This window comes from Pelmatolapia mariae, linkage group LG4 (assembly GCF_036321145.2).
Source record: "Pelmatolapia mariae isolate MD_Pm_ZW linkage group LG4, Pm_UMD_F_2, whole genome shotgun sequence".
Taxonomy (NCBI): Eukaryota; Metazoa; Chordata; class Actinopteri; order Cichliformes; family Cichlidae; genus Pelmatolapia; species Pelmatolapia mariae.
The window spans coordinates 17,092,855-17,104,058 of record NC_086230.1 but is presented as its reverse complement, the minus strand read 5'-3'; the positions used below and the strand labels follow the sequence as shown (position 1 = coordinate 17,104,058).

General features: G+C 36.7%; 1 protein-coding gene across 1 annotated transcript; it reads right to left on the bottom strand.

The window, feature by feature from the left end:
* Nucleotides 1-2,097: 2,097 nt before the first annotated feature.
* Nucleotides 2,098-6,467, bottom strand: LOC134625377 (beta-galactoside-binding lectin-like). The gene is made up of 4 exons (XM_063470597.1): nucleotides 6,370-6,467; nucleotides 3,566-3,645; nucleotides 2,912-3,083; nucleotides 2,098-2,665 (listed from the first exon to the last, which is right to left on the bottom strand). Exons 1-4 carry the CDS (start codon nucleotides 6,376-6,378, stop codon nucleotides 2,519-2,521), a joined length of 408 nt encoding a protein of 135 aa, XP_063326667.1. The 5' UTR covers nucleotides 6,379-6,467; the 3' UTR covers nucleotides 2,098-2,518.
* Between the last annotated feature and the right edge of the window lie 4,737 nt (nucleotides 6,468-11,204).

Sequence of the window (11,204 nt, the reverse complement as noted above, 5' to 3'; positions counted from 1 at the left end):
GCTGTGATCAGAGAATTAGCAAAGTTGATCAGCTTACTTCCGAGTTATTATTCCACAACAAGTTGATCTTGGCACTCACTGCCCTCCAGTGGTCACAGTGAAGTACTACAACAGTACACATTCTCCAAAAACGTGTCAGCATTGATGCAAGAAAAAACTGAGGCAGCTGTTATGACACAGTGACAAAAGGAAAATCATGAGCACTGATGCAGGTGTGAAGGTTTCTAAGGATGTTTACTCCGAGTGTTGGAGATGTATAGCTTTTAATTGCCAGTTTTTCCACACTGGAAGAAATGAAGCTTATGTGTAAGTCTAAGAGGGAAGATCTGTAATATCTCATCTGCCTGCTTTGCTGGGTGTTTGGCTGCTAATCTCTTCAGTACATCACTACCACTTTTCTATGCTCTTAATCTCAGTACTAACATCTTTACTCTTGTCCATTCATTTTGTTGCCAGCCTCTGTCCTCACTGACACGCAAAACAAAACAATGACTACACAACAGACTAACTACACAAGACAACACAACACACTAACTATACACTCCATGCTAAACATCACAAATCTCCCACATCTCAAAACTTGCTCTCTATCCCTCACTCGCTCTGTCTCGCTGCCATCACTACCAAAACTTTCCCCTCTTCCTAACCAACCAAATCCCAAGTGTTGACTTTTTTTTTTAAATTGCTCGACATGGTATGTTTTTCAACCAATAGCAAAGAGGTGGCTTTTTTTTCTTTATTTACTGTTTTTGCACTATCCTTAGAAAATGCTTTAAAAAATCCCCCAAAAAAGCCCACCAAAAAAAACTTGATGATAGCATTTAGAAAAAAGCATGGCTTATACGTCATATATATATATATATATATATATATATATACATGACCTGTATATTTATTATTTTCTTTTTTTTTTGTCATTAAAATTTAAAAGCTGGTGTATACTTTCAAGTCCGAACCTTCAACACGGCCTGAAACAGAGACTCAGTGTGGCTGCAGCTTGTTGCTATGTCAGTTTAAATCAGTCATGTGATTTGAAGGTACGGCGTGTCTGTGGACTCCAGAGGGTTAATAAGACTCACCTTCATTCCATTTCCAGAGTGTAACAACCAACCACCTGTGTGAAATCTGAAATTCTCATGGTGCTGTTCAAAATGTGTTCTGGCACAATCATAGGCATCGGTTGCTACTGACAACAGGAAATAAAGCTGTTCTGCACTATGGGGTGAACCATTTGTTAATGGTGGAGGCAATATATTTAGTTTAAGAATTTATATTCACTCTTAACTGTAACTATGCTCAAAGTGTTAATGCTATGTTATTTTAATAAACAACACTGTCATATGCAAAACTAGGGTGGCAAGAGATCATCTTAGGGTGGCACATGCCACCTCATACCACTCTTCTAGATCCGCCCCTGACCTTGTGGTGTTTTTCAGAGTAAAAGTCCACAATAATTATTGCAATTATTCATTTTAAATGATTAAAATTAGCTATTAAAATCATCTTCCATTACATCCACAGTAGTTCAGGAGTGCTAAAGGCTAATTACCACATAATGGCCTATCAGATTACCAGCCATGCTGCCCTCAGAGGCGCTGATCAAAGTTGTAATTATATGAACAACCCCCTCACTGGTATTGGTCCACTGTTAACATATTCACAGTGACTGAAACTGGTGAAAACACGCAGTTATCCACTCCCACCTTGTTAATATTCAGTGGGTGCTGAAGAAGGTTTTATAATACAGCAGTGAGGACAGTGTTTATTTGTTGTAGTGGTTATATAATAAATCCCAACATTTGCACAATGTTCTCCTTATTTTCACTTTCACATAAAAATATATAAATCTGTGGACGTTATGTGTTCGTGCCTTATGTAAAACCACGCATGGTGTTGTGTCAATGTTTTTCTTCAAAAATAGGTGTTGTAAAATCAAACTAGACCCAGACCCACCTGTGACACATGAAATATTGCCTACATGTAAGGGTTAGATCACAGAGCCTGGCACTGGCTGTGTATCACCTATAAATTAATTTCACAGGGAAAGGATGAAAGGTGTTGCAGAACAAATATAAGGAGTCACCAGAGTCATTTTTTTTCATAAAAGAAAATCCTTTAATTGATGTTGTTGCAGGTAAGAATTAAAAAGTGGAATGTCTTGTGGAGCATTTCGAGACACATTAAAGAAACCTGACCACACTGTATATGAATCCTGCAAACTGCAAACAGAAAAATAACTTGCTTAAACTGCTTTAAAACTACTCATGGTAGAGTTCCAGAAAAGGGTGTTCAGGTTTAGAGCTAAAGATTATAATTTTTAAGGCTCCTTTTTTATGACCATAGCGGTTTGGACCTCTCTCTCAACAAGCTCATATCCTGTAAGCTATGACAATCTGTGATAAAGGTTAAAGGTTAACAAGGAAGCTGAAGACCTAGGACTTTATATTACCTGCTGCTAGACAAACAAAAAAAGAACATTTTTCACATCTAGATATGAGAAATGAGAAACGATGGCGCTTTACTTGATGTCGATGCTTCGAATGCGAGCTTCCCCGTCAAAGTTTATGGCCGAGTATTTCTCTGCACCGACGCGGTTGGGGAAACGGAATGTTGAGCCATCTTGTAAAGTCACCACAAACTCTGAAGGAGTGAATTCAATGGAGATCTAAAAGGTATTATCAGTGAGAGAGACAGACAGACAAAGGAATCAAATATTGTAATATATGTGATGTATAATGATCAAGGTCTCACAGATGAGTCTGCAGTATCAAATAATGAAATTATCAAAGATGCAGTGGTACTTATTTTCCAACAGAGGTCACTCTAAGAGAGAGGCACTATACAGACTAAAGAGGAAGCTAGACTACATATGACCCATGCAAGGCTAAAATATACACACACACTCTCACACCTTGAACTCCTCTCCCAGGGAAAAAGGAAAACTTTGCTCGCGTTGCTCCTGACACCAACTGCCTCCCTCGAAAGAGTTGCAGACAATTATATTTGAGTCTCCATGGGCATTGAAACGAGGGTTGAGGTGAAATGCAATTGTGTCCTCGCTGGGGCCGATATTCACAGCAAAACTGCAATGTACAGACATGTGAAAAACCTAATTTACTTTAAATAAGTAGCTCAGTCTAATTCTAGTGGGGAATTTGAAAGAGAAATAAGTATAGTAAGTAAAATATAAGGGGAAGAAGAACAACAATCAAGCACGGCTTAAAACCACATTTACCTTAAATTACTGACTCAATTAAATTCTCATAGTCAATTTCAAATAGAAGTAACTAAGTCAAATTTAGGAAGATAAATGACATGTTCTATAGCTTTATTTCTGATGGTTCAGCTACTTTAAAGAGACAGCTAACACAGACAAAATCTAATTTACTCATTTTTTTAGCCAATAACATTAGCTATCAGTGTTTGTACTAAATGATAAATACAGTGATAACAACACCCTGTCAAGAATTAATTTTGTTGAATATTGATTGAAGATTTTTCAAACTTTACTGTGATTCATTCATTTACAAACTCATGACACAGCTCGTCCTTAATCAATACTTACTCTCCAGCCTCAGGTTTGGCGACTCCAACAACAGTCATGGTTTGTCCAACCTTGAAGGACATATTCTTTACAAACATACCCTGTGCATAAAAAGAAGGCAAGTTTGGTGATACAGTGTATTATTGTGTAGTAATACTACTGACTTTTATTAGATCCAATTATTATTACAGCTTCAGGCAAAAAACAGCACTGGTATAGTCTCGGCCAATTCTCCGATCCTCACTTTATCCCTAGAAATTGCAGAACATGTGTTTTCAGTTATATCCCCATTGACTGGCTGGTCAAATATTCCAGCTCTTTCTTGTCCTGAGGTTGCCAGGGACATTTTTCTGTATGCCGATTTTGGCAGAGACTGAATGTTGAAAAATGATGAGGGACAACTGTTAAACTGAGTCAAATTTTCCTCAGTGCAATACCAGATACCGGGAGTGGAAAAACACTAAGCTTAGCAGAAATTCAGTTCCTGCTGTACATGTGGCAGGGAAATACTGGTTTGTGTAACAATTAGGAAACTGTAATTCTAATGGGGAATTTGAAAGAGAAATAAGTATAGTAAGTAAAATATAAGGGGAAGAAGAACAACAATCAAGCACGTTTCACGGCTTAAAACCACGTTTACCTTAAATTACTGACTCAATTAAATTCTCATAGTCAATTTCAAATAGAAGTAACTAAGTCAAATTTAGGAAGAAACACTAAATGACATGTTCCATAGCTTTGTTTCTGAAGGTTCAGCTACTTTAAAGAGACAGCTAACACAGACAAAATCTACCACTAAAGGCGAAAAGTACAGGTGCACAAGTCCTTAAAAGTCTGTTCTAAAGATGTAGGTTATCAGATAAGTTTGTTAGACTCTTATGTCTATTAATTTCCACCTAAATTCCTAATGCAACTTTTATAGATTTGATTTTTTTTATTCATTTGCATTTCTTCACTGCCTGCCTTCATTTCAAGGCACAAGATCAGAAACCCAAACTACTTGTGTGGGTTTAAAATGCTGCAGTTGTTAGAGAAACATCCTAGACACAGTCAACAAGAAACCAAACACATTTGCTAAAAATAACCATGAATACTTGATCATATTAGATCATGCTAACAATTTTAGATTCACTTGTGAAGAGACCAAACTTTCCCACTAAACATGACTTTGAAGACTTAGTATATGTATTTTGTTGATAAAATAATTTACATTTCTAGGTTGACAAACTGACAGGTCGCAATACCTTAGAGCAGTGGTGTCCTGCAGGTTTTAGATGTGTCCTTGATCCAACACAGTTGATTTAAATTGCTAAATTACATCCTCGACATGTCTTGAAGTTCTCCAGAGGCCTGGTAATGAACTAACCATTTTATCCCAGTGTATTGACCCAGGGTGATATCTAAAACCTGCAAGACACCGGCCCTTGAGGCCTGGAGTTGGACATCCCTGTCTTAGAGCAACATTGTTCACCTCAACCTCTTCATGACTGTGATTCTCAAATCCTACAGAAGAGAAAGTTTTCCAAGGATCTCTGCATATTCTGTAACCCCAGTTAGGCAAATGTTCACTGTTATCTGCATTATTAGATCCCAATTAAACTAAATTCTGTTCATCTTAAATTATATGTCACAACCATATCAGAGTTTCTATTGGTACACAGATAACAGTACTTTCATTTATATCCCTTTTGTAGACACACAAACATGTAATGATCTGCACTGTTCTATAAACAGGCTGAAATCGTGGCACGCCACAGCTCACTGCAAAACGTATAATTTATTTAAAGATCAACCAGTGAAAGTAAGGGAGGCATAGTAATGTGAACATTCTTCCTCTGTTAGAAAGTGTGTTTGGCTGTGCTGGACTGGGCTTGTGTCCTAGCTGGCAGTGACGCTGCATGTCTCCCAGACATTCTGCCTAATGAAGGAATCTGAATAAAGTAATGTGTAAGACATGACACTTCACTGAATCTGTCACTGTTGTGATGATGAAATCGAGCTGGCAAGTTATTAAAACAGTAACACGTTACTAGTAATCAAGTCATTATTAAAATAAACTTCACTGAACTGAATGAATAATTGTCATTTCTGTGTGAAATCAACACAAAGTCAATCTTAACAGTGCCAGAGACATTATTTGAGAGATAATTACACTTCTGCTTAAGGTTTGCACTGTTGTTGACCCCTGTTTGGCTTAGAATTGCAGGATTGTTGGCTCTGTTCTTGTTTCTATGTTATTACTTTATTTCATTTCATCCCTTAATGTGATCTAAACCACAACACCCCTTTAGCCCCCCAAAAAGAAAAAGAGATACAAGGTCTTGACTGTATTCTGACTATTTTATCAATTCAAAGATGCTAGAATGCAATGCAGCCTTTGTTCAGCTCTGACACTGGGAAAAAGAAGGCGTGGCTGAAATGAAAGACTCAAGTGTTATCATATGTTTATATCACTAAGGATAACTTTCATGCATAGGCATGACTATGACTATTACTATAGATGAGAAAAAGAAAATAACAATTAAGAAGTAAATACTGTAAGCATATGCTCTGTGGTGAATATTTTGACCATAAAAGGTCATCAAAAATTTCAAAACATTAGAACTCCTAACAGCTCAATAAAAACTAAATGCAAACATCTGTTTTAGTTAGTACAGTTTAGCTGGTGCAATTACATCAGCCTGGTAAATATAAAGCTAGGACCAGCTGTCAGTTCAATGCTTAAAATAGGCTTAAGGCCTAAGACTGTCGATATCAGTAAACCAAAGAGTCATATGAAAATCAAAGTAATATAAGTTGACTATTGTTGTCAAAATTTTACTTACATTCATCATCTTGGCAGATGCAGAAGGTTAAGTACAGCTGAGAAGAAACGAAAGTGCTGCAGGGCCTTGCCTCTCTGCACCCCACCAGATGACTCCAGTATATAGAGTGTGGGAGGTGCCTTCAACCAGAGTGACATTTCAAAGAGCCAATATAATTGTTTCATTGCTAAACACCCAAGAGCTGACTCACAGTGAAATTAAAAACTGCAAATAACTAATGTAGCAGTTAACAAATACTTGCAGATGTTGGTGAAGTGAGGCTAATTACTGAAAGATCATTTGTTAACACCAAACTGTTACATTTGAACCTGGTGGAGCTGAGCCTGACTGTGAGGGGAACTGCAGACTTGGAGTTAAAAATAGAAGTGTATTTGTTACCAGGGAGACAACTAAATATTTAGCAGAGCCAGCCGTCTTAATGTCCACTTACTGTATATAGCTCAAGGCATACAGTAAGATCAAATGCCGGCATTTGGAATGAATCTGTGGCAAATTCTAGGTAGAGTTGAAATTAAGTGAAATGTTGGAAGTGAGTCAGATCCTCAAAATGATTTGAATATATGACTCACACTTAGGGCCAGAGTATACTGTCAGCTGCTGACAGAAGACAGCTGCTGTGAGTGCAGCAGGGTGAGTCAGTTCCACACATATCCACTACAATGTATTATAAACTAATGTAATTCAGAGCAATGTCACAGGAACCATTTATCAAGAAGTACTTTATTTTACAGTTATCTGCTGTTTTTCCCTCTGTAACTATTAATACTAGTCATATTTGCAGTGTAGGGCTGCTTCTTTGCTGATAGAGAAAGAAGTTTTTGAATAAATTTGGCTAATATCTCATCATTTAACAATAAAGACCAAGAGTGGAGTTTCAGAAGGCGTTCTATTTTTATAATCTAGGTTCAGATTCCAGGCTGAAAACTTCAAGGTCAATTAAACCTTGTGACCAGTTCCCCTACACTTCACACATTGTAATGGTACAAAATAAAAATTCCTCCCTGTCCTTTCTGACTTCTTCCTGGGTCATGTTATTGATTAAACACTTTTTGGCACCCCCACCTCAAAATAATGTTCTGAGAGCAATAGAAAAATCACAAGATCTTTAAGTATAAAGTACAAAAAAAACGCTTTAAACTAATTTACATAGTCCACACAGTGCAAATGGGTAATCATTCAAAGCATATCGCAAAAGCAACCCAACAGTCTATAAAGACAAAGAAAGGAGATATTCTTCAACTGCCAACTCAGTCATCTGATCTCAGCCCTTTAGCGCATACTTTTCAGTTATTAAATAAAAACTGAAGGCAGAAAGATGCGCAAACAAGAAACTAAAGACAGCAGCTGCATCAAAGGGTTTCCATCGGTTCTAGCCTTCAGACTGCAAAGGGTTTTTATCCAAGTAATAAAAACTAGTATTATAATAACAAAAATGCAAGCTTGATCAGTTAATTCCTAAACAGTTAATGCAATGTGCAGTAAGTAAAAACCTGACTGAATGCTAAAATTTCTATAGGAAATAATCTTATCTACTTCTTGAACCATGTGCTCCTGTGACCATACGTCAAAACAGGGTGCTATCTTCAGATGATGCATGATAGGTTCTCACACACCTTTCTGGATGGTCATGGTCTAACCCTACAAGCAAATGCTGTGCAGTAGGGGAATTATTTACAATTGTGGTCAAAGGCTTACATATACTCCTCTTGGGCAATAATGTCGTGATAATTAGGGGCTTTTAATGGTTTCTTTAACTGTTGATTGATTGAATGATTGCGCAAAGGTCGCAAGTTGCACCTTGACCACATGCTTTTGGTAGCCATCAGCAAGCTTCTAACATAATTCTGGATGGATATTTGAGCACTCTTGTTGACAGAATTGGCAGAGTTCATTTAAACTAACTGGTTTCCTGGCATGGACTCGGCTTTTAAGAGTATTCTACAAATTTTCAACAGGGTTGCGATTGGACCTTTGGGGAGGCCATTCCAGAAGCTTCATGTTAGCCTGTTTTATCTATTCCAAAACCAGTTTCGATGTGTTTTTTGATCATCTTTCTATTGTCATTGGCTTATACTTGTAAGATTAAAAATGGTTTCCAAAATAGAGTATGTTTGGTCTAAAAAGATACATGTATAGTTGGGGGAATGATGGGTTTTGTAGAAAGTGTCATGTAAGCACCACTCCATTTACATTCATTGAAATACGATACTGGTAAAAGTTTGCTCGGCACTTTACCACAGTTTAACTTAGAGTTACAATACCATTGACTCTGTTCTGATTTCTACATTATTAGTTTATTTGATTTCATCTTTTAATCCGATTTCAGATATTGCACACCTTTTCAAACAAATTTATCCCTGTATCCAAAAAAAGCTCAAATGATACAAGGTCTCTATTGTATTCTGCCTATTTTAGCAATCCAAAGAGGCCAGAATGCAATTCAGCCATTGCTCAGCTGTAATATTGTGAAAGAGAGAAGGTATGACAGAAATGACATCGAGAAATGTTACATGTATTTATTTCCCTTTCTAACAGAGAACTTCACATCTATGCATGTTGACAAGAAGACAAGACAGAAAGACATTTTCCCAAACACTTCTATACCACATGTCTTTGTGGAATGACAGCCATCTCCACGTATTGGATGTCAGATAGTATACAGATTTCAGACACTTCTGTATTGGCTTTAGCACTGTCCATGGTTTTTATGTGGGATGGCAGGCTCCAGAGCCTGAGGGCAAAAACAGCAAAGACCTGGTTACCTTTTGTTCTCTGGCAAAAAAGGGTCACTGACACTGACAGAAACTGTAAGGATGAACTCAGTGACCTCAAGGTAGAATATGGAGTTAAAAGATCTGCAGGATATTATGGAGCCAATCAATGGAGTATTTGAAAACAAATAATACTAAACTTAGAAAATTATTTCACATGTAACCAGTGCAACTGAGCGAAAACAGGATAATGTGCTGTCTTTTCTGTGCACCATTAAAAAAATCAGTTTTGAACCATCTGTAATCAAGGAAGAGTGAAACTGGACAGTCTTATTTACAGCAAGTTATGGTAATCCAGGTGAAAGGTGACACAGACAGATAACTGTTTCAACATCCTATATATGAAGAAAAAAACAGCTTTAATGTAGCAATATTCTCGGTTAATTGATTATTAAAAGGCATATTTTGTATATGGAAAGATTATCTTCACTTTCAGATAAGCTTGTTCAAAGTTATGTACCACCTCACAAGTGAACGTCTGAGGATCTTAGTTCAGCTGTACTTTGAGTAATGCCAACAAACAGTGTGTAGTTTGTTCAGAAAGCAGGTAGAATATTATTATTATTATTATTATTTTCAAAGTTCATCTCTCTACAGGATCAATCTGGAAAAGCTATGTCATTTTGTTGCTAGTATTGTGAAAAGCAGTTCCTTTATCAGAAGTTCAGTGGGACAAAGAGATGTGACATGTTTGCTCATGCATGTGGTCTTAAGACAGTCAGCAGATCTTATGACACACACATATCTGCCCACACACACACACACACACACACACACACAGACCTGTTACAGGGTTTACTAAATATTTATTAAAACTGTCTATTATCATCACATGAATGTCAGTAATTCAACTACATACTTTAATTATGTGAGACAATGCAATGCAAATCACTACAACATTTATTCAAGGCTTCACATCAGCACAAAACAATTATATTTGTGTGTATTTCCTATGATTAAATGCAAACTATTAAAAAAATGCTATCTGTTGATTGGTAGTTAGCAGACAATTATCAAAATTCACTACTTTACTTAAGAGTTATTACTGAAAATGCTTGAAGGTGAGAAAAATTCGAGAATAGTTATATTGTTTGTGGTCTGACACAAAGGTGATCTGAGTGTTCACTGTCCTCCAGTGCAATACTACAACAGTCCACATTCTGTGACGACTATTTACTACTAGTGGACAATAAGAGGCAGCTGTTATTACAAGGTGACAAGGAGAACCAATAGAGCGCTAATGTAGATGGGAAGTCTTCTGAGGATATTCCCTCTGAGTGTTGGCGATGTATAGCTTTAACTAAAGTAACATAAAGGTAAAAAACAAACAAACAAACAAAAATATCAATCTGACAGTGATGCAAAATTATAACAAAATATAATGCAAAACGTCACATACCACTCAGCTGCACAAAAGTCAATCAAACTACATAGATACGCCACTATTCTTGGGTAAATGCAGGAGCATCAGAGTTTGTGTGAGGGTAATACACCAGGAGGGATTATTTAGCTTCAAAAACAGAAAGCAAACATAAATAGCAATATTTAGTGCTTGAGATTTTCAATATTGAAATTTACTTTAAACAATTTGGGCTCAAAACAGTCAAAAAACAAATAGGCTATTTTTCACAATTCAGGACCCATATTATCCCTGAGGGAAAAAAAAGTGGCGTAAAGCATAAAAAAGAGATCTTTTAAAAAAAAGATATAAAAAAGCACTTCACTATGCTCTATGAGTATAGTGTTTCTGTCACTGGAGAACAACAACAACAAAAAATGGAAGGTATAAAATGAAAAATTGTACACATTACATCACATTGTTGCCATTAAGAAACGCAAAGCAATAATCAGGTAAATTACACTCACTGACCATTTAAGAACAAACTAACATGATGCACTAATAAACTGGCTATTTAATCACAACATTTACTAGTCAAGCACAACATTTTGTACAACAGGTACAACAGGTTGTACAACAGAGGTGACATTTTTTCAGTCTGCAGATCAATGTTAGACTGACCATTGGTCACAACAATAATTGAAAAGTACAACATATCATTTCCT